The following is a 24,839-nucleotide window of genomic DNA, read 5'->3' as shown; positions in this document are numbered from 1 at the left end:
GAAAGGAGCTCTAGTACCTTGGAATCTCTCTGCGTGAAGCTGGAGGTAAAGCAATATCCTTGTGATGGTAAACAAAAGTTAGCTTCTCTTTGGGACACCCATTTTAGCATCTCATTCTGTCACCATCTCTTCTCCTTCTGCCTCTATTTTTGCAGGGTTGAAAAAGATTCTTTGAAGATGGACTCCAGCCAGGAGGCCACGGGACGGGGTGGGATCCCAGCATCTCCTATTATGGGGGGATGCCCTCTTCCTCTCTGACCCTCAACATGTGCCTGCGTCTCCCTGGCCACACGGCTGGGAAATCTGTCACTCTTGACCTTTAAATCAAAGAGGTTTTAGCCCTGCCATAATTGTTGCCTGAAAATGTCCACAGGAGACAAAGTCCAGCTACTCTGTTCTTGTCATTTCCATCTTGAAGTGCCAACAGGAGGCTGCTTGTAACTACCTAGCCTAGAGCCCACCTGCCTCCTTCCTCAGGAAATGTAAACAGAAGTCTAATTGTAAATGCCCAGCCTGGAGCCCACCTAACCCTACCTCAGGACCATATGGGGCTCCTGGGCACAGAGGCTTTTTTCTGTTCCTTGTTCCTTTCTCTGAAATATTTTTTAATACCAAAAACATTTTGCACTGGGGTGTAGCTGGTTAACAATGTTGTGGTAGTTTCAGGTCAACAGCAAAGGGACACAGTCATACATGTATATGTGTCCACTCTCCCGCAAACTCCCCTCCCATCCAGGCTGCACCCAACACTGAGCAGATCCCTGTGTCTATAGTAGGTCCTGGTTGCTTCTCCATTTTAAATACAGCAGTGTGTACATGACCTCCCAAAGTCCCTAACTGTCCCTTCCCCTGGCAACCATACATTCATTTCCTAAGTCTGTGAGTCTCTTTCTGTTTGTAAGTTCATTTCTGCCCTTTGTTTCCTGTAGGCAGACTCCAGCCTCCATGACCTGCCCTGAGTTCCAAAGGGCAGCTTCAAGCAGTTGCTTCTCATGGAAGGAGCAGCTGAGAAATCACCTGAGACAAAACTAAAGGAACCAGTCAGTCAGTCCAGTCACTCAGTCGTGTCCTACTCTTTGTGACCCCATGGAGTGCAGCACACGAGGCCTCCTTGTCCATCACCAACTCCTGGAGTTTACCCAAACTCATGTCCGTTGAGTCAGTGATGCCATCCAGCCATCTCATCTTCTGTTGTCCCCTTCTCCTGCCTTCAATCTTTCCCAGCCTCCTCCATCCATGGAATTTTCCAGGCAAGAGTACTGGAGTGGGGTGCCATTGCCTTCTCCCTAGCAGCAGCAGCATCCAAAAGCCCCCATACCTACATTGAAACCAAGCTCCACTCAAGAGCCAACAAGTTTCAGAGCAAGACATACCAAGCTACTTCTCCAATAAAGCAGGAACATAACCCTGAGCACAAAAATACAGGTGGCCAAAAGTCACACCAAACCCATAGACACCTCAAAACTCACTACTGGACGCTTCATTGCACTCCAGAGAGAAGAGATCCAGATCCACCATCCGGAACACCGACACAAGCTTCCCTAACCTGGAAACCTTGACAAGCCACTCGTCCAACCCCACCCATAGGGAGGAACCTCCACAAAGGAGAGGAACCACAAACTGCCAGGATACAGAAAGGCTACCCCAAACACAGCAACCTAAACAAGATGAAAAGGCAGAGAAGTATTCAGCAGGTAAAGGAACATGATAAAAGCCCACCAAACCAAACAAAAGAGGAGGAGATAGAGAGTCTAACTGAAAAAGAATTCAGAATAATGACAGTAAAAATGACCCAAAAAAGAATTCAGAATAATGACAGTAAAAATGACCCAAAATTTTGAAAACAAAATGGAGGTACAAATAAATAGTCTGGAGACAAGAATGGAGAAGATGCAAGAAAAGTTTAACAAGGACTAGAAGAAATTAAAAAAAATGAATAATGAATAATGCAATAGCTAGCTGAGATCAAAAGCACTCTGGAGGGAACCAACAGGAGAATAACTGAGGCAGAAGATAGGATAAGTGAGGTGGAAGAAAGAATGGTGGAAATAAATGAAACAGAGAGGAAAAAAGAAAAAAGAAAAGAAATGAGGACAACCTCAGAGACCTCTGGGACAATATCATACGCCCCAACATTCGAATCATGGGAGTCCCAGAAGAAGAAGACAAAAAGAAAGGCCATGAGGAAATACTTGAGGAGATAATAGCTGAAAACTTCCCTAAAATGGGGAATGAAATAGCCAACCAAGTCCAAGAAACCCAGAGAGTCCCAAACAGGATAAACCCAAGGTGAAACACCCCAAGACACATATTAATCAAATTAACAAAGATCAAACACAAAGAACAAATATAAAAAGCAGCAAGGGAAAAACAACAGTTAGCCCACAAGGGGATAGGATAACAGCTGATCTTTCAATAGAAACTCTTCAAGCCAGAAGGGAATGTCAGGACATACTTAAAGTGATGAAAGAGAGAAACCTACAACCCAGATGACTGTACCCAGCAAGGATCTCATTTAAGTATGAAGGAGAAATCAAAAGCTTTACAGACAAGCAAAAGCTGAGAGAATTCAGCACCACCAAACCAGCTCTTCAACAAATGCTAAAGGATCTTCTCTAGACACGAAACACAGAAATGGTTTATAAACTCAAAACCAAAACAACAAAGTAAATGGCAATGAGATCATACTTATCAATAATTACCTTAAATGTAAATGGGTTGAGTCCCCCAACCAAAATACAAAGACTAGCTGAATGGATACAAAAACAAGATCCCTATATATGCTGTCCACAAGAGACTAACCTCAAACCAAGGGACACATACAGACTGAAACTGAAGGGCTGGAAAAAGATAATTCACGCAAATGGAGACCAAAAGAAAGCAGGAGTAGCAATACTCATATCGGATAAAATAGACTTTGAAATAAACGCTGTGAAAAGAGACAAAAAAGGACACTACATAATGATCAAAGGATCAATCCAAGAAGATGATATAACAATTATAAATATATATGTACCCAACATAGGAGCACCGCAATATGTAAGGCAAATGCTAACAAGTATGAAAGGGGAAATTAACAGTAACACAATAATAGTGGGAAGCTTTAATACCCCACTCACACCTATGGATAGATCTACCAAACAGAAAATTAGCAAAGAAATGCAAATTTTAAATGATACAATGGACCAGTTAGACCTCATTGATACCTATAGGACATTTCACTCTAAAACCATGAATTTCACCTTTTTCCCAGGTGTACATGGAAGCTTCTCCAGGATAGATCACATCCTGGGTCATAAGTCTATCCATGGTAAATCCAGAAAAATTGAAATCATCTCAAGCATCTTTTCTGATCACAATGCGGTAAGATTAGATGTCAATCTAATGTCAACTACAGTCAAAAAAACTATTAAAAATACAAACACATGGAGGCTAAACAACACACTTCTGAATAATGAACAAATCACAGAAGAAATTTTTAAAAAATCAAAATATGCATAGAAACGAATGATCACGACAACCCAAAACCTATGGGATTCAGTAAAAGCAGTGCTAAGGGGAAGGTTCGTAGCAATACAAGCCTACCTCAGGAAACAGGAGAGAAATCAAATAAATAACCTAACTCCACCTAGAGCAACTAGAAAAGGAAGAGATGAAGAACCCCAGGGTTAGTAGAAGGAGAGAAATCACAAAAATTAGGGCAGAAATAAATGCAAAAGAAACAAAAGAGACCATAGCAAAAATCAACAAAGCTAAAAGCTGGTTCTTTGAGAAGGTAAATAAAATAGACAAACCATTAGCAAACCAGACTCATCAAGAAACAAAGGGAGAAGAATCAAATCAACAAAATTAGAAATGAAAATGGAGAAATCACAGCAGACAACACAAAAATACAAAGGATCATAAGAGACTACTACCAGCAGCTCTATGCCAATAAAATGGACAACTTGGAAATGGACAAATTCTTAGACAAGTATAACTCCGAAACTGAACCAGGAAGAAATAGAAAACAGACCCATCACAAACACAGAAATTAAAACCGTAATCAGAAATCTTCCAACATACAAAAGTCCACCATGACTTCACAGGTGAATTCTACCAAAAATTTGGAGAAGAGTGAACACATATTCTACTCAAACTCTTCCAGAAAATTGAAGGTAAACTCCCAAACTCATTCTATGAGGCCACCATCACCCTAACACCAAAACCAGACAAAGATGCGCCAAAAAGAGAAAACTACAGGCCAGTATCACTGATGAACATAGATGCAAAAATCCTTAACAAAATTCTAGCAAACAGAATCCAACAACATATTAAAAAGATCATAAATCATGACCAAGTGGGCTTTATCCCAGGGATGTAAGGAATCTTTAATATCCACAAATCAATCAGATGATACATCACATTAAAAAAAGATAAAAACCTTATGATTATCTCAATAGATGCAGAGAAAGCCTTTGACAAAATTCAACATCCATTTATGATAAAAACCCTCTGGAAAGCAGGAATAGAAGGAACATACCTCAACATAATAAAAGCCACATATGATAAACCCACAGCAAACATTATCCTCAATGGTAAAAAATTGAAAGCATTTCCCCTAAAGTCAGGAACAAGACAAGGATGCCCACTTTCACCACTACTATTCAACATAGTTTTGGAAGTTTTGGCCACAGCAATCAGAGCAGAAAAAGAAGAGGAATCCATATTGGAAAAGAAGAAGTAAAACTCTCAATGTTTGCAGATGACATGACCCTCTACATAGAAAACCCTGAAGACTCCACCAGAAAATTACTAGAGCTAATCAATAAATACAGTAAAGTTTCAGGATATAAAATTAACACACAGAAATCCCTTGCATTCCTATACACTAAAGGAAACAATTCCATTCACCTTTGCAATGAAAAGAATAAAATACTTAGGAATAAATCTACCTAAAGAAACAAAAGACCTACGTATAGAAAACTATAAAACACTGATGAAAGAAATCAAAGAGGACACAATAGATGGAGAAATATACCATGTTCATTGATTGGAAGAATCAATATTGTCAAAATGACTATACTACCCAAAGCAATCTATAGATTCAACGCAATCCCTATCAAGCTACCAACGGTATTTTTCACAGAACTAGAACAATTTCACAATTTGTATGGAAATACAAAAAAACCTCGAATAGCCAAAGCAATCTTGAGGAAGAAGAATGGAACTGGAGGAATCAACCTGCCTGACTTCAGGCTATACTACAAAGCAACAGTCATCAAGACAGTATGGTACTGGCACAAAGACAGAAACATAGATCAATGGAACAAAATAGATAGCCCAGAGATAAACCCACACACCTATGGACACCTTATCTTTGACAAAGGAGGCAAGAATATACAATGGAGAAAAGACAATCTCTTTAACAAGTGGTGCTGGGAAAACTGGTCAACCACTTGTAAAAGAATGAAACTAGAACACTTTCTAACACCATACACAAAAATAAACTCAAAATGGATTAAAGATCTAAATGTAAGACCAGAAACCATAAAACTCCTAGAGGAGAACATAGGTAAAACACTCTCCAACATAAATCACAGCAGGATCCTCTATGACCCACCTCTCAGAGTAATGGAAATAAAAGCAAAAATAAACAAATGGGACCTAACTAAACTTAAAAGCTTTTGCACAATGCAAGAAACTATAAGCAAAGTGAAAAGACAGCCTTCAGAATGAGAGAAAATAATAGCAAATGAAGCAACTGACAAAGGATTAATCTCAAAAATATACAAGCAGCTCCTGCAGCTCAATTCCAGAAAAATAAGTGACCCAATAAAAAAAATGGGTCAAAGAACTAAACAGACATTTCTCCAAAGAAGACATACGGATGGCTAACAAACACATGAAAAGATGCTCAGCATCACTCATTATCAGAGAAATGCAGATCAAAACCACAATGAGGTACCATCTCACGCTGGTCAGAATGGGTGCTATCAAAAAGTTTACAAACTATAAATGCTGGAGAGGGTGCAGAGAAAAAGGAACCCTCTTACACTGTTGGTGGGAATGCAAACTAGTACAGCCGCTATGGAGAACAGTGTGGAGCTTCCTTAAAAAGTTGGAAATAGAACTTCCATATGACCCAGCAATCCCAGTGCTGGGCATACACACTGGGGAAACCACAATTGAAAGAGACACGTATACCCCAATGTTCATCGAAGCACTGTTTACAGTAGCCAGGACATGGAAGCGGTTGCTTCCATGTTCATTGGCAGACAACTGGATAAGAAAGCTATGGTACATATACACAATGGAATATTACTGAGCTATTAAAAAGAATACATTTGAATCAGTTCTAATGAGGTGGATGAAATTGGAGCCTATTATACAGAGAAAAGTAAGTCAGAAAGGAAAACACCAATACAGTATACTAATACATATATATGGGATTTAGAAATATGGTAATTGTTGGGGTCCCTTAATGGACCGGAATCTGGAGGTACGGAGTCGACGATAAGAAAGTGAAAGAGAGAAAGAGGCCGATGTCCCTTGGTTTACGCAGAGGACCAATAAAGTCCTTGACACAGGACTTGCATCGCTCACGAAGGCACCAGGCGCCCTCTCGAGGGGGTCTTAGAAGCCCGGGCAGAAAAGTGAGCACGACGGGTCTCCACGCTCCAGAGAGTCAGCCAGAAAAGGAGAGAGAGAGAGAGAGAGAGAGAGAGAGAAAAGACCCGGGGACCCAAGCTCTGATGAAGCAAAGGTGCTTTAATGATTTTTCTATGAGTATATATAGGCTGCAGTACAAGAAACTTCTTTCGGGAATGATAGAGATCAGAAAACCAAATGTACAGCAAACGTTACCAAGGAAACATGGGCTAAAGTTAGTCACAAGGTCAGAAGACAATCCCTATCTCAAGAAAGGGGAAGGAGACTAAGCTGTTTTGTCCTAAGGAGAATGTTTACTAAAGGAGACTCATGCTTGCCTCACACAATGACCTCAGTCCCTGGGAGCAGCGTGCTGTTCCGCTTGAAGAGGGACAAAGGACTCATGAGACAGCACGTAGGAATCCTCCCGTTAAACATTCCCTGACAGTAATGATGACCCATATGCGAGACAGCAAATAAACACAGATGCAAAGAGCAGGCTGTTGGACTCTGTGGGAGAAGGCGAGGGTGGGATGACTTGAGAGAATAGCATTGAAACATGTATATTATGTGAAATGAATTGCCAGTTCAGGTTCAATGCATGAGACAGGGTGTTCAGGGCTGGTGCACTGGGATGACCCTGAGAGAAGGGATGGGGAGGGAGGTGGGAAGGAGGGTCAGGATGGGGGAACACATGTACACCCATGGCTGATTCATGTGAACGTATGGCAAAAACCACCACAATATTGTAATTAGCCTCCAATTAAAATTAAAACATAAACAATAAAATGAAAAACCATAGCTTTGGTTAGACAGACCTTTGTTGGCAAAGTAATGTCTCTGTTTTTTAATATGCTGTCTAAGTTGGTCATACCTTTTCTTCCAAGGAGCAAGAACCTTTTAATTTCATGGCTGCAGTCACCATCTGCAGTGATTTTGGAGGCCCAAAAATAAAGTCTGTCACTGTTTCCATTGTTTCCCCATCTATTTGCCATGAAGTGATGGGACCAGATGCCATGATCTTAGTTTTCTGAATGTTGAATTTTAAGCCAACTTTTTCACTCTCCTCTTTCACTTTCATCAAGAGGCTCTTTAGTTCTTCTTCACTTTCTGCCATAAGGGTGGTGTCATCTGTATATCTGAGGTAATGATATTTCTCCTGGCAATCTTGATTCCAGCTTATCTTCATCCACAGCATTTCTCATGATGTACTCTGCGTATAAGTTAAATAAACAGGGTGACAGTATACAGCCTTGACATACTCCTTTCCTGATTTGGAACCAATCTGTTGTTCCATGTCCAGTTCTAACTGTTGCTTGACCTGCATACAGATTTCTCAGGAGGCAGGTCAGGTGGTCTGGTATTCCCACCAATTGAAGAATTTTCTAGTTTGTTGTGATCCACACAGTCAAAGGCTTTGGCATAGTCAATAAAGCAGAAGTAGAAAGTTTTTTTACTGAAACTTTCTTGCTTTTTTGATGATCCAGAAGATGTTGGTAATTTGATCTCTGGTTCCTCTGCCTTTTCTAAATCCAGCTTGAACATCTGGAAGTTCACGGTTCACGTACTGTTGAAGCCTGACTTGGAGAATTTTGAGCATTACTTCACTAGCGTGTGAGATAAGCACAATTGTATGGTAGTTTCAACATTTTTTGGCATCGTCAGTCTCCATTAATTGTGTCGTAAGTCTGTAATTTCATTAGAACTCACAGCATGATGATATTTCTAATTCAGTTAATCTTCCTCCATTTATTTTTTAATTCATCTAATAATTGTGCTGTTAGTTTCTTGACCTCTATCCCCGCTTCACTCTTCTTCAGTTGTTCATTCCCACAAAAAATCTTTAACTTCATTTTTACCAACATTGTCAAAGTTCATGATCTCAATTTCCAGCATTCTCTTCTTCAGTAACCACTTTTTATCCTGACTTTTCAGTTTCACTTCCGTTCCATCCCACCCAACTGTAAGCATTTATTGACCATTACTTCCCATTCCATTCCCGTTTCTCTACCAATGCATTTGTTGTTATTGTGGGTTTGTTTTGTTTTGTTTTTTTTTCCGGTTTACAACTTTCTCTCATGACACACTTTTATTTATTGTGGAACAGTGTTTTGGTGACAGAAATGTAGAGACAGTTATCACTTACATGATGTTACACTATATCTCAGTAAGCTGGGGGAAGAGATTAAAATGTGCATTTCTCTGTCATTCTTCAATAATGCAGTTTTTCTGTTCTCTTTTTCTTAAATTCTACTTTTTCCTACATTGATATAGCTATGCTAGCTTTCTTGAGTTAATGTTTGCACTATGTATTTGTTCCTTCCTTTTCCCTTTTGATCTATTTGTGTCCTAATATTTGAAGTGTAACACTAGACAGAAACGAAATGTGGTTACCTGCATTTCCTTCCTAGGTCACAGTCTCTGTGTTTTCACTGGAAATAAGCATGAGAAAGTATTTCTTATACACCCATTAATCTTTCATTACTCCCTTTAAATGATAGTTATATTGTACTTTTCTGTGAAAAATTGGTCTTGCTGCTCACTTATGAACATGCAATTTTATGTATGCATATTATGCTTTGAAAAGTGTATGTAAAAACTGTACAATATTACAGTCTCTTTGTCCACTAACAATAAATACAGGGCTCTAAGTGCATTCCACAGTCACAGCCCACTGAGGCTAAAACTGTCTCTTGAAGCAGAAGATCCCTCCAGTGTATGGAAGGATTCCACACAGCATCTGTTTCTCATGGTTAAGACGATTCATCACCGGGGACATTTTTGTCCAGCATTTGGGAGGTGGAGGCTGGTGGCTGTTCATTTTTCTCCTTGAAGCTGTGTCGGATCCCATATCCAAAGTATATGACAGATCCTAGTAGGGAGATGAGACAGTGAGAAGGGAAAGTAGGTGCTCTCCCTACTTACAAATGCCCAATAGGTCTCTTATTACGGCATCTGACATATTTGGGGAGGGCTTCCAGGAAGAGGACTCGCTTCTGTCACTCAAGAGGACTCTTCACCCCAAAAAGCCACTCACCAATCCCCATCCAGATGCCAAATTGGACCCAGGTCCCAGCGTCCATCTGTATCATCAGGTAAATGTTCACAAAGATGCTCACCAGTGGGAGGACAGGCAGAGCAGGGACCTGTGGGCAGAGTCAATTCATCCCTGAACACACCCCAGACATCTGAATTAGAGACTCTACCCCAGGAAGAGCAGGAAGACTCCAGTTCTACTCAGGTTGTGTGTTCAGTGGCTACTGGGACTGGGTTTGTAAAGCACCAGTGTGGATGCTGAGTGTGGATCCGGGAAGTGCCCACTGGTTTTAGCAGTTCCCTTTGCTCCCTGACCCAACAAAGATGTTTATTCTTCAAAGCACAAAGACTTCATTCAAGGTGAACACTTTGGGCACGTAAGGTTACCTACCCTGAAGTGAAGAGCAATGGGGCTCTGGGGCTGCCTCCAGATGATGACTGTGACCCCAGTGATGAGCAGCAGCAGCAGCACAATCACTGTTGTAAGCCCAGGGTCTCCAGAGAACACCTGGCTGGGCCACTGGGCCAGGATCAGGCTCAGGATGGTCAGCAGGAGAACTGCAAGGGTCAAGGTGGAGGAGAACAGGAAGGACCCAGAAGACAAAGACGTCAGGACCTCGGGTCACACCCCTCCCTGAAACCACCAACATCAGGAAGAGCCATCGTATCCCCCAATTCCTTCTCAACTGCCAAAGACACAGAATCCCAACCTATGTTGTCAATTTCAAAATATGACCAAAGAGAAACCCCACTCCGAGCAGGAAGGCACATCCATAGACAATCTGGCCAGATTTCTGGGTGGGAATGGGGCTGGTAGGGTACCACAGAGTCTTCAGAATGCTTGAGGTTCCTGCTTCAGTTACAGGTTCTGAAGGACTTGGTACATGATCAGAAATCTCAATTTCCTCCTTTATTTTCTCATTCTTGCTTAAATTTTGGTCTTGTTGGTACCTGAAGGAGTGATATCAAGGCTGTATTCACAGCAGCCCCTACTCATTCAACATCAGACAGCATAATCCACCTCTTTCTTGCCTTAGGCTAATGAGACATACAGAAGGCAGCAAGAAGACAAGAGGATCACCTCCCCATCACCCCCCAAGAGTCCAAGACTCTCAGCCAAGGTTAGTGGAGCCTCACCTGAGGGCAAGTATGGAAACAGCCACAAGGGTGTAAGCAGGAATAATCCCGGCTGACATGAGTTTCACCAGATCAAGGATGCTGAGGAGTGATGCCGTGAACCCTAGAATGAGGGCGGGAGGGAGGGGATGAGAAGTCACTGGATACATTCATGTTAAAGAAATTGGTCAAAGAAAGAATGATCCATTGACGGATGAATGGATATAGAAGCTGTGGTATATATATACAATGGAATACTACTCAGCCATAAAAGGCACACATTTGAGTCCGTTCTAATGAGGTGGATGAACCTAGAGCCTATTATTCAGAGTGAAGTAAGTCAGTAAGAGAAAAGCAAATATCATACATTAATGCATGTATATGGAATGTAGAAAGATGGTACTGATGAACATATTCTCAGTCCAGCAATGGAGATGCACACATAGAGAACAGACTTATGGACAATGGCAGGAGAGAAGAAGGAGAGAGTGAAATGAATGGAGAGTAGCATGGAAGCATATACACTAATGTACGCAAAACTGACAGCCAATGGAAATTTTCTGTATGACTCAGGGAACTCGAACTGGGGCTTTGTAATAACCTCGAGGGGTGGAAGGGTGATTTAAGAGGGAGGGGACATATGTATACCTATTCATATTTATTCTTCATATTCTTCATATTAATCTTCATATTCAAGTAAATTCATATTTATTATCATACTTATTCATCTTGATGTATGACATATCAAACCAACATTGTAAACCAATCATCAACTGATTAAACATAAATAAATATATTTCTTTAAAAAGAAAAGGAAAGAAAAGGCTTCCTCTATTCACCTGTCAGAGTTCCAGAAGCCAAGATGGCCATGACGGGGGTGCCTGTATGGGTGTGGATCTGGGCAAGAACTTGGAAAAGGAGCCCATCAGCTGCCATTGCATAGATCAACTGAAACATGGAGACCATGGCCCATAGGAAGCTGGAAGAGAAAATGGAAACGTGTGAGGATGTGCAGAAGCAGGAGAGACCAGGGCACCCTCAGTTCCTAGTCTACATGGTGTCCTTCCTGTTGACTCTCAATCCCAAGGGCTGGGACACCTGAGAATCTGACAGTAGATGAGGAAACCAGGACACTGACCTGTATAAAAGGGTACACAGTAAGACAACAGCCATGACATATGCAGCCGGGTCCCATCCAACCTGGAGGAAAGCCTGTGGTAAGGGGCTGTAAGGGTAAATCTGGTAGTAGGGCACCATGAGGGTGAGCGCCGCTGAGACTCCGGAGTACGCCAGAAAGCCAATGAAGATGGAGATCACCATGCTCAAGGAGATGGAACGCTGAGGATTTGGGGCTTCTTTCCCTGCAGGAGAGGTGGAAGTATTGTGTCAGGAAAAACACTGGAATGAAAGCTGAAAATACCCTTTCCTTTTGCATGTCCAACACCAGGCTTCCCTATCTTTCACCATCTCCCTGAGTTTCCTCAAACTCATGTCCATTGAGTCGGTGAAGCCATCCAAACATCTTATCATCTGTCACCCCCTTCTCCTATGCCCTCAATCTTTCTCAGCATCAGGGTCTTACCCTCTACCAACCCCTGTGCCCAGGGGCAGCCCAACCAGCGGCCACACCCCTGATGGGACACATAATGACCACGTTACCTGCAGTGACGATGCTATGAGCACCAAAACATGAGGTGAAAAGTATAGTTGCTCCTTGGAGAATCCCTTCAAAGCCAAAGGGCACAAACCCTCCAGAACCCAGAGGGCCCAAGCTACGGTGAGAGAAGGAAAGAGGAAGAACATGGGTGAGGTGAGTTCAGCCACTTCTACTGGGCTCCTCCCTTCATACCTCAAGTCCTGGGCCCCAGGGCCCCCATAATCTGGATCCACCAGCCCAGATGTCTTTAGTCCCCACCATATTCCGAGCTCTGCACCAACACCACCCATGTATTACCAAGAGGATCCTCCTGACCTAAAGGTGCTGCTGGATCCGGATGTGTTAGCTCTGTAGTCCTGTTCTGTAAGCTGCCAGTTGTGCAGGTCTCCCTTAATGAAGCCCGAGAGGATCATGAAGATGGGAACAAAAAGATTCAAGCCTGTGGACACTTTGAATATCAGGGTTGTCACACGAGCTCCCAGAATCAATAGTCCTGTGGGAAAGTTGGAATATGAGACATCCACGGTAATTAAATCCATAGACACAGAAAGCAGGCCAGTGGTTGCCAGGGGTTATCGGGTGGGGTGGCATGGAGGGATAGACTGTGACTGCTCAGTGGGTACAGGGTTTCCTTTCAGGGAGATAAACATGTTTGGAACTAGATGGAGTAAGGGATACAACACTGTGAATGGACTAAGTCCCAGTGAATTGCACACTTTGAGAGGCTTTCCTGGTTGCTCAGCAGTAAAGAATCTGCCCACAACGTAGGAGTCACAGGAGACACAGGTTCAATCCCTGGGTTGGGACGATCCCCTGGAGGAGGGCATGGTGACCCACTCCAATATTCTTGCCAGGAGAATCCCATGGACAGAGGAGCCTGGTGGGCTACAGTCCATAGAGTTGCAAAGAGTTGGACATGACTGAATCGACTTAGTGCCCATATACACACATGCATTTTAAGATGGTTAATTTCTTACTGTGGCAGTCATCTCACAATGCACATCTATCAAATCATCAATTTATACACCTTAAACTTATACAATATTGTATATCAATTATATCTCAATAAAACCAGGAAAAACAATGCATAAGTTTTATGCTATGAGAATTTCCTCTCAATGAAAAAAAAAAAAAATGTTCGCTCTCAATACTGAGGAAGAGTCTTGTCACCTTAAGTAAATGATTCTGATCTGGGGTGGTTTGTCACTCAAGGAACATTTCCCAATGTGTGGAGACATTCTGATGATCACAGTTTAGCACCAGATTCTAGTGAGCAAGGCTGGAGATGCTACTCAACATCCGACTATGATTTTTTTTTTTTAATTCCCTACAATATGAAGCTTAGGACAGACCCAGGGTGGGAAACAATTCTCTATGTCTTGCCTCCCTTACTCATAACCCTGATCCTTCTTTCCAGTCCTAATTCTACCTTCCGCCACCTTAAGCCTTTCTCGTACCAGCCCCCTCCCCCAAACCCCACTCCTTCCATCCAGTGCCTGACCCCTTCTCACCAGTCATCAGCAGCACCAGGCCCAACGAAATAAAGTCTGGGTATGGGGCCAGGAAAGAGGACATATGTGGAGAGAAAGTTCTCTCTAAGGCTTGAGAGATTTGGTTCCCAATGAGGCTGTCAAAGGTGTAACTCCAAGCCCTTGTTAAACAGGAAGCAGCTGCAGTGGCAGAAGAGAGGTTAATGGACAATAATTAAACCCGTACAATGTACCCTGGGATGTATTTAGGGGGAAAACAGACAAAATACTCTGAAATAGTTCCTTTTCATGGGATTGGGGAGAGAAGAATCAGATGACTCACAAAATAGGTAAACTATTTAACATGTGAGGAAGAGACGAAAGCTATGCAAAAAAAGAACATGGTGAGGTGGGACCTGGGGGTGGCTGGGAGATGAGTGTTGACATTTTAAATCAAGTGGTAAAGGATAACTCCATGAAGGCAACAGCTGAGCAAAGACTTTCATACTGTGAGGGGAAGAGCCTGTGGGAACTGCCTCCCTCTCATCCACCCCCTACAGTGCCCTCTCCTCTAGTGAAGACCCTAGGTACCCTCATAGTTTACTGACTCTTAAGCCCCACTTCGTCCCCCTCCCCATCATCTCACCAGCCACTAAATACAGTAAGAGGTTCCAGCCAATGACCAAGGCGCAGAGTTCTCCCATGGTGACGTAGCTGTAGAGTTAGGCAGAACCGGAGCGTGGTACCCAAGCCCAAAGTTCGGCATAGCAGAGTCCAGACAACACAGAAGACAGGGCGACCACCGAAAAGGAGATGATGATCGCCGGTCCAGTGATGAACATGACCATGACGCCGGCCAGGATGTACACACCAGCGCCCAGAGTCCTGCCCACGCCCAAGAGCACCAGGCCGAGGGTGCTCAGCGGAGCTCCGCGACTCTCAGGCTCCTCCCGGGGCTCCAGTGGCCGCCTGCGGACCAGCTTCTGAACAAACTGGCGAACACACTGACGCAGCATCCTAGACGGAGCTGAGGAGGTTACGGTCTGCTGAGAAAACAAGACACAAAGTCATCAAGCAGGTCCATACGCCCTTGGCCCTGGGAGTCCAATTCCACGGAGCAATGGAGTGATGAGGGGCAGGCGGTACAAGGACACATGGGCAAGTTCTCCATCTCTGCGCTTTGGTTTCCTCAAACATAAATCAGACATTTAATATGCTTCAAACTTGCTGGAAAGGTTGCTTAAAGAGAAGTGAGGGATGGGGGGCGCAGAATACATCTTCCCGAGGGTGCCACTTTGGTTTTTGGGCTGTCTTGAGATGAAGTCAATGAAGATACTGTGACCTGAAGAAAAGCCTTTTGCCTGTCCCTTTGTGGCTGAAAGTAATTTAGATTAGGGGACCTAACAGCTCCATGTCCCCAGAGAGCTATTATCAGAGAGAACTTCTGGTCTCAGAAAGGCTTGTCAGCACAGAGGGGCAAACATTTGTTAACCAATCATTTGCTCTTCTCATCTTCTGTAACCAAGCGGGGCTGATCTCAGAGAGAGAGAGATAGCCGTGAGCGGCAGCTTGAAGCGAGGTCTTAGTTCTCTGACCAGGAATTGGACCTGGGCTGCCTGGATGAAAACCAGGAATCCTCCTCCTTGTCCAAGACCGGCTAGAGGCTAGAAACAAGGTTTCCCTGGCTATTGCCCCCACTGAAAAATGGGAGGAAAAAACTGAAAAAAAAAAATTAAAATTAAGAAAGCAGCTTATTACTAGAGACACAACACAACAAGCAGGAGAACACACAGAGAAATAGTTTTTTGTTTTTTATTTAAGACAGAAGCAAGGCAGAGTTTATGCCTGTAGAGAAAGGATGTGGGCATCCCCATAATGAGTAGAATCCCCATAAAGATGCAGGTAAATTATTCATGCAGGGCAGTTCTTCTCGGTGTGTTTGCCTTTGGCCAACTGTCTGGTTTCTCTTTCCACACTTGACCTGCCCTAGGATCCTCCCCGTGCCCTAGATTTCTTTCTACTAGAGATCCCCCAAATGTTTTTGAAATGCCAACTGATAGTGCTTTCTCTGCACCTGTTAAAGCTATTCATGACCGAAGGGTCTCCAATTTCTGGAGCGACCAGCCAGAGACAGAATAAACAGGTTTTATTTTACCCACAAGTGTAAATTAACAGATTGCTGTACATCATAAGTAGCTTGAGGAGAACAGTCTTCTTATTTTTGAAAAAACAATAATTAGAAGCCAATAATTTGCCATACAAAAGTCATAAAGATTATAATCATATTTAGCATTTCATTTGTGGATATTAGCCACTCAGTTGTGTCCAAATCTTTGCAACCCCATGGACTGCAGCCTGCCAGGCTCCTCTGTCCGTGGGATTTCCCAGGCAAGAATACTGGAATGAGTTGCCATTTCCTCCTCCAGGGCATATTCCAGACCCAGGGATCAAGCCCGAGTCTCCTGCATTGCAGGCAGGTTCTTACCGTCTGAGCCACCAGGGAAGCCCAGCAGTTCATTTAATGCCATGTAATTCACTTCTGTTCCGTTTGAGTCCAGTCTTTCTATTAGTTCTGTTGACCTGGCCTGATGATTAAGGATGATGGTGACAGTGATAGTTTCAAGAAGTCTGTGAGGTTTTTGTTAAGGCTGGTGTGATTTGTCCAGTGAGGTGAGTACCTTGATCACTGGAGACTGTGGAAGGCATACTCCAAGTGGAATGCATATTTATTTTTTACAATTTTCTTTTCATTGTAAGGGCATCAGTCTTGCAGCCAGGAAAGGCTTTAACCCATCAAATAAAAATGAGATTTTTCAGGGAGCCAGGAAAAGCCGGGCAGTCGTCTTGGGTGTCCCAGAGCCCTGACTGTTTAATCAGCAGCTATTGTGTGCCCATTTTAAATTCCCTCAGTTAGGAGTAGACCTCTGCCACGCTCTTCCCTGGTGGCTCAGATGGTAAAGAATCTGCCTGCAACGTAGGAGACGCGGGTTCAATCCCTGGGTTGAGGATTGGCAACCCACTCCAGGATTCTTGCCTGCAGAATTCCATGGACAGAGGAGCCAGGTGGGCTACAGTCATAGGGTCACAAAGAGTCAGACACGACTGAGTGACTAACACTTTCAGTTGCTATGCTACAAGAATATCAGGGTGTCCAAAGTCTGACAATAAAGGTTAAGTTTTGTAGAAGAATGAACTTTATCTACATGTGCCATAATCTTCAGAGATCGTGAAATACTCCTTATTTTCTCAACCAAAGTAGTGAGAGATCTCAAAAGCAATTACAAATCACTTAGACTCCAAGAAAACATTGCAAAGACAGACTGCAAAGTTCCAAAGAATAGCCAGGAGAAATAAGAAAGCCTTCCTCAGTGATCAATGCAAAGAAATAGAGGAAAACAATAGAATGGGAAAGACTAGAGATCTCTTCAAGAAAATTAGACACACCAAGGGAACATTTCATGCACAGATGGGCACAATAAAGGACAGAAATGTTAGAAATGGACCTAACAGAAGCAGAAGATATTAAGAAGAGGTGGCAAGAACACACAGAAGAACTGTATAAAAAATATCTTATGACCCAGATAATCACAATCGTGTGATCACTCACCTAGAGCCAGACATTATGGAATGTGAAATCAAATGGGCCTTAGGAACATCACTATGAACAAAGCTAGTGGAGGTGATGGAATTCCAGTTGAGCTATTTCAAATCCTAAAAGGTGATGCTGTGAAAGTGCTGCACTCAATATGCCAGCAAATTTGGAAAACTCAGGAGTGGGCATGGGACTGGAGAAGATCAGTTTTCATTCCAATCCCAAAGAATGGCAATGCCAAAGAATGATCAAACTACTGCATAATTGCACTCATCTCACACGCTAGCAAAGTAATGCTCAAAATTCTGCAAGCCAGGCTTCAGCAATACATGAACTGTGAACTTCCAGATGTTCAAGCTGGTTTTAGAAATGGCAGAGGAACCAAATAAGATTTGAACCAGATCAAATTGCCAACATCTACTGGATCATTGAAAAAGCAAGAGAGTTCCAGAAAAACATCTATTTCTGCTTTATTGGCTATGCCAAAGCCTTCGACTGTGTGGATCACAGTAAACTGTGGAAAATTCTGAAAGAGATGGGAATACCAGACCACCTGACCTGCCTCCCAAGAAACCTGTATGCAGGTCAGGAAGCAAGAGTTAGAACTGGACATGAACCAACAGACTGGTTCCAAATAGGAAAAGGAGTATGTCAAAGCTATATATTATCACCCTGCTTACTTAACTTATATGCAGAGTACATCATGTGAAATGCTGGGCTGGATGAAGCACAAGCTGGAATCAAGATTGCCGGGAGAAATATCGATAACCTAAGATATGCAGATGGCACCACACTTATGGCAGAGAGTGAAGAGGAAACTAAAGAACCTCCTGATGAACATGAAAGAGGAGAAGGAAAAGTTGGCTTAAAGCTCAACATTCAGAAAACTAAGATCATGGCATCCGGTCCCATCACTTCATGGGAAATAGATGGGGAAACAGTGGAAGCAGTGGCAGACTTTATTTTTTTGGGCTCCAAAATCACTGCAGATGGTGATTACAGCCATGAAATGAAAAGACGCTTACTCCTTGGAAGGAAAGTTATGACCAACATAGATAGCATATTAAAAAGCAGAGACATTACGTTGCCAACAAAGGTCCGTCTGGTCAAGGCTATTGTTTTTCCAGTGGTCATGTATGGATGTGAGAGTTGGACTGTGAAGAAAGCTGAGCGCAGAAGAATTAATGCTTTTGAACTGTGGTGTTGGAGAAGACTCTTGAGAGTCCCTTGGACTGCAAGAATATCCAACCAGTCCATCCTAAAGGAGATCAGTCCTGGGTGTTTATTGGAAGGACTGACACTGAAGCTGCAACTCCAATACTTTGGCCACCTCATGCGAAGAGTTGACTCATTGGAAAAGACCCTGATGCTGGGAGGGATTGGGGGCAGGAGGAGAAGGGGATGAGAGAGGATGAGATGGCTGGATGGCATCACCGACTCAATGGACATGAGTTTGAGTAAACTCCGGGAGTTGGTGATGGACAGGGAGGCCTGGCGTGCTGCAATTCATGGGGTCCCAAAGAGTCAGACATGACTGAGCGACTGAACTGAACTGAACTGAACTGAACTGATACTGTATTGGTGTTTTTCTTTCTGGCTTACTTCACTCTGTATAATGGACTCCAGTTTCATCTACCTCATTAGAACTGATTCAAATGCATTCGTCTTAGTGGCTGAGTAATATTCCATTGTGTATATGTACCATAGCTTTCTTATCCATTTGTCTGCCAATGGACATCTAGGTTGCTTCCATGTCCTGGCTATTATAAACAGTGCTGCAATGAACATTGGGGTACATGTGTCTCTTTCAGATCTGGTTTCCTCAGTGCGTATGCCCAGCAGTGGGATTGCTGGGTCATATGGCAGTTCTATTTCCAGTTTTTTAAGGAATCTCCACACTGTTCTCCATAGTGGCTGTACTAGTTTGCATTCCCACCAACAGTGTAAGAGGGTTCCCTTTTCTCTGCACCCTCTCCATCATTTATTATTTGCAGACTTTTTGATAGCACCCATTCTGACCGGCATGAGATTGTACCTCATTGTGGTTTTGATTTGCATTTCTCTGATAATGAGTGATGTTGAGCATCTTTTCATGTATTTGTTAGCCATCTGTATGTCTTCTTTGAAAAACTGTCTGTTTAGTTCTTTGGCCCATTTTTTTATTGGGTCATTTATTTTTCTGAAATTGAGCTGCAAGAGTTGCTTGTATATTTTTGAGATTAATTCTTTGTTAGTTGCTTTGTTTGCTATTTTCTCCCATTCTGAAGGCTGTCTTTTCACTTTGCTTATCGTTTCCTTCATTGTGCCAAAGTGTTTAAGTTTAATTAGGTCCCGTTTATTTTTGCTTTTATTTCCATTACTCTGGGAGGTGGGTCATAGAGGATCCTGCTGTGATTTATGTCGGAGAGTGTTTTGCCTATGTTTTCCTCTAAGAGTTTTATAATTTCTGGTCTTACGTTTAGATCTTTAGGGATTTCCTTTTGTTGTGATGAAAATGTTTGGAAATAGATGGAGATGATGCTTACACAGCACTGTGAATGTAATAAAAGTCCCACAGAATTGTAAACTTGCAAATGGCTAATTTCTTATTGTGGCAGTCATCTCATAGTAGACAGGTCTATCAAATCATCACTTTCCTCATCTTAAAATTATATACTCTTGTATATCAATTATATCTCAGTAAACTGGGGGAGTACAGTAAAATGGTTAATTTTATTTTGTGTGAACTTCCTCTGAATTAAACAAACATGTTCAGTCTCAGTACGAGGAAGAAACTTGTAAGCCTAAGTAATGATTGTCAGATGGGGGTGACTTTGTCTCTGAGGAGACTTCTGACAATATCCTGAGGCATTCTGACTGTCATACTTTGGGTGGAGGGCATCAATTTCTCTAGTGAGTAAAGACAAGGGATGGCTTCCCTGGTGGCTCAGTGGTAAAGAATCCACCTGCCAGTGCAGGGGGTGCAGGTTTGATCCTGGGGTCAGGAAGATCCCCTGGAGAAGGAAATGGCAACCCACTCCAGTATTCTTGCCTGGAAAATCCTGTGGACAGAGGGACCTGGTGGGCTACACTGCATGGGGTGGCAAAGAGTCAGATAACGACTTACCAACTAAACAACAAAGACCAGGGCTGCCACTCAGGAACTGACAACGACTGAAAGCAAAACCCGCAATGAACAGGATAGCCCCCTACACCACAGAATGATTCAACCCAGAATGTCAATACTGCCAGGGGTTGAAAACATTGGTCTGTGCCTTGCCTTCCTGTCTCTCTTATCTCAGACACTTCATTCCGGTCCTAAGCCTCCCACCATCTGAAACCCCAAGCCTTTTGTACCCAGCTCCCCTTGCACACCCCATTTTAGCTGACCTCTGTCTCACCTGTGAGCAGCAGCACCAGGACAAAGGCAAAAAAGTCTATGTAGGTGGCCAGGACGTGGGGCACATGCAGAAAGAACATCTCCTGTAACACCTGAGAGATGTGGTTCCCAATCAGGCTGTCAAAGGCATAGCTCCAGGCTCTGGCCTCATAGGCAGTCGCTACAGCAGCAAAAGATGAAGACCCATTGACAAACACAAATTGCACCCTGACCTTGTACCGTGCAATGTATTTGGGGGAAAACACACAGAGAAAATCCCTAATCTCAGAATGTTTCCTTTTATGCAGTGGAGAGAGTAGACCCAGATGATTCACAGAACAGGTCAACTGTTTAATATGTTGTTGTTGTTAGTCACTCAGTCGTGTCCGACTCTTTGTGACCCCATGGACTGCAGCCTGTCAGGCTCCTCTGTCCATGGGATTCCCCAGGCAGGAATACTGGAGTGGGCTGCCATTTCCTTCTCCAATTTAATATGTTAGGAAGAGATGAAAGGAAACAGCTGAGCAAAGACGTCACTACGTTGAGGGGAGAAGCCTGTGAGACATGCCTTCCTCTCACCCACTCCCTACAGGTCCCTTTCCTTCTCGGTTCTAGCTCCCATCATTTCAGGAAAGCAGTGTAGACCCAAGTAAAATAAAGTTTCTAGCTATGAAGTTCTTCTACCATTACCCACTTCACTCCACAAGGTGGATAATAAAGATCTCATGAATCAGCAACACTCCAATTCCCCTCTGAATTTTCTGACCTTAAGCCCCACCTTCCCCCACCATCATCTCACCCGTGACAGAGGACAGGATGAGGTCCCAGCCAATGATGATGGGACCAGATGCCATGATCTTAGTTTTCTAAATGTTGAGCTTTAAGTCAACTTTTTCACTCTCCTCCTTCACTTTCATCAAGAGGCTCTTTAGTTCCTCTTCACTTTCTGCCATAAGGGTGGTGTAGTCTGCATATCTGAGGTTATTGATATTTCTCCTGGCAATCTTGACGGCAAGTTAATTTTTTGCTGACAAATGTTGTAACATACATGGCTTAAATTTGGTGACATTCAGCCCATCCAGGTACAATAAAGGTATTATATTTAATATTAATGACTCTAAAGATATATTAACAGTGATTAATATGACTCTAAATGTATCTGGTCCCATCACTTCATGGGAAATAGATGGGGAAACAGTGTCAGACTTTACTGTTTGGGCTCCAAAATCACTGCAGATGGTGATTGCAGCCGTGAAATTAAAAGACGCTTACTCCTTGGAAGGAAAGTTATGAGCAACCTAGATAGAATATTAAAAAGCAGAGACATTACTTTGCCAACAAAGGTCTGTCTGGTCAAGGCTATTGTTTTTCCAGTGGTCATGTATGGATGTGAGAGTTGGACTGTGAAATAAGCTGAGCGCAGAAGAATTAATGCTTTTGAACTGTGGTGTTGGAGAAGACTCTTGAGAGTCCCTTGGACTGCAAGGAGATCCAACCATCCTAAAGGAGATCAGTCCTGGGTGTTTATTGGAAGGACTGACACTGAAGCTGCAACTCCAATACTTTGGCCACCTCATGCAAAGAGTTGACTCATTGGAAAAGACCCTGATGCTGGGAGGGATTGGGGGCAGGAGGAGAAGGGGATGAGAGAGGATGAGATGGCTGGATGGCATCACCGACTCAATGGACATGAGTTTGAGTAAACTCTGGGAATTGGTGATGGGCAGGGAGGCCTGGCGTGCTGCAATTCATGGGGTCCCAAAGAGTCAGACATGACTGAGCGACATGAACTGAACTGAACTGAACTGAAAGTCCATAATGAGACTTTAACTTTCTTATCTGATATTTAACACTGAATATTTCCCAGATCATGTGAACCTAAAATTAATTTAGTTTAATGTCTCTTATTTTTAGAATTGTTTGGTTTGCAAGTGTTTACTTTTCCTTAAGCCAATTTAATAGAGCTCCTTTACAAATTAATCTCAAAAATTCAAAACAAAGACAAATACTGAGACATACATACATCCAGATAAACAGGGATCTTACGGCTTCATTTTCTAAACTTAGTCATGAATCAGGTATTATAAAACTCACTGGTTTATAGACAACACTTTTAATAAGGATAAGTTTAAAAGACTTCCTTTCCATTTCCCCCTCAGTCTCAGGAACTGGAGATTATGAGACTAGATAAGAGAAATGTACCTGAGAGTGTGATCTCAAGGCGCAGGGAAAGTCATGTTCTTCTACAGGACTTGTTCTCTCAGTGTCAGAATTCTGGAAGAAAAAAAAAAGGTATTTTAAAAGCTAGCTTTCTCTAATTGCACATGCACAAAGAATCTGTTTTTTGTTTGTTTTTGTTTGGGGAGGTAGTTTTTGTTCTTTGGGGCTTTATATTCCCCCCAATTTCAAAAAGTTTTGTCTTAGCCAGTTTTCTGTGGAGTCCAGAGAATTTTGTGGCCACGGCATGTCATAATAAAATGTCATCTTTGTCTTCTCTAGTCAAAGTTTTATAGCTAAAACTTAGACCAGATAGTGCCCAAATTGGCCCAGATAAGAATGGCAGGCTGGCTGATAAAATGCTGTCCCGGCAGGAATTGTCCCTCTGAGCAGATGGGGTCTAAGTTTGATCAGATGAGGGGGAACGAGATGGCAGAGGAGGCAGACGTGGAGTTCCTCTCTCTCCAGCGATACATCAGGAATTCACCTTCAGACACAGGAGATCTTGCAGAACGCCAGGTGAGAGCAGGCAGGAGCACCTGGACACCAGAGAAGAACATATAGAACCACACAAAACTCAGTGGGGTGAAGGAAGTGGGGGGAAAGAGAGTTAGTAGGACTGGACCTGCTTTTGGAGGGTCGGGGGACTGAAGCAGGGATCTGATCCCCACATGTACGCCCTTGGAGGGTGAGGAAACTGGGGAGCAGAGGAGAAGCACTTGAGGCTGAGGGTGAAGCAGCTGATCTGTGAGAATCTGAATGGAATGAGAATCACAGGGACAATCCTTGCCGCAGCCATACGTTTCCTGGAAAGGGATGCAAGGACGCAAGTGCCCTGGAAGGCACAGGGCAGGGAGCTGTAGAGGAGGGACTGTGGAGCGATTCCAGCTGTTGACTGCTATCCCAGCTGTTGACTGCAGGGAGACGCCCACCCGAGAGGATGTGGGGGAGGAGGTGGCAGTGGGAAAAGCCTGTGCAGGAAACCCGGGCAGCCGTGGAGGCAGGGCGATCCTTGCAAGTCACACACAGAAGGTGCAGCCATCGCGGTAGCCTCTCTGTCCCCACACGTCAGCCCTGGACAGCAGAAAGCCCCAGAGAGAGGCTGGCCCATACTGCCTTCACGGGGGAGGGAGCCAGGGGCAGTAGAGAAGGACCGGCCACAGAGGAGCTCTGAGAGCAGCTGCCAGAGGCCAGGACGAGACCCTGGGAGGGCCAGAGCTCCCTCGGCTGAGACAGCTGGGGTCCCTGCACGCTCGGCGGCCCCAGAGTTCCCACGATCAGAGCAGCTGTGCCACCCCCAGGCTGGATCCTCACTGAGGCTGAGCTGCCAGAGGCTAGAAAAAGCCCTTTCCTGCGGCCCTAGCCACCAGTTCCCCTGAGCACCTGGTGCCCCGGGCCCGGCCACCCCAGCAGCTGCACCCCCCGCACCCCGTCCTCCCTGGGGCAGACCCACGCCCTCCAGGGCAGCCTCAGCAGCAAAGCCCTGTGGACGACTCACAGGCAGAGGTGGAGACCAAGCCACAGCTGAAACCCAGGGGCAGTGCGGCTGAGGAGGAGAACTCAGAACCTTCCCACCTGCTGCACAAGTTGCAGGTTGAATCCACTCGGTCAAGGAGCAGACTCTGTGTCTCTGAACATATGAAAGGACACCGAGCGCTCCCGCAGAAGAAAACACACAGCTCTGGCAGCTGTGGACTGTGGAGGCAAGAACAGGCAGGAGTAGGACCAGATTAGAGTCTGAGCTGCCCACGCAGCAGGGCCAGA

General features: G+C 43.7%; 1 protein-coding gene across 1 annotated transcript; it reads right to left on the bottom strand.

Moving 5' to 3' along the window:
- Positions 1-9,142: 9,142 nt before the first annotated feature.
- On the bottom strand, positions 9,143-24,786 carry LOC122420179 (cationic amino acid transporter 3-like). The gene is given in 13 exon segments (XM_043435025.1): positions 9,143-9,502; positions 9,668-9,776; positions 10,058-10,224; positions 10,421-10,617; positions 10,804-10,906; positions 11,622-11,761; positions 11,921-12,143; positions 12,442-12,554; positions 12,755-12,932; positions 13,951-14,109; positions 14,555-14,951; positions 23,061-23,132; positions 24,574-24,786. Coding segments are annotated over 11 exon segments (1,878 nt in total). The 5' UTR covers positions 14,925-14,951; positions 23,061-23,132; positions 24,574-24,786; the 3' UTR covers positions 9,143-9,383.
- Between the last annotated feature and the right edge of the window lie 53 nt (positions 24,787-24,839).

Source organism: Cervus canadensis, chromosome 18, assembly GCF_019320065.1.
Source record: "Cervus canadensis isolate Bull #8, Minnesota chromosome 18, ASM1932006v1, whole genome shotgun sequence".
Lineage (NCBI taxonomy): Eukaryota > Metazoa > Chordata > Mammalia > Artiodactyla > Cervidae > Cervus > Cervus canadensis.
Note: the sequence above shows the minus strand (reverse complement) of the source record. Positions and strands in the feature narration are given on the sequence as shown.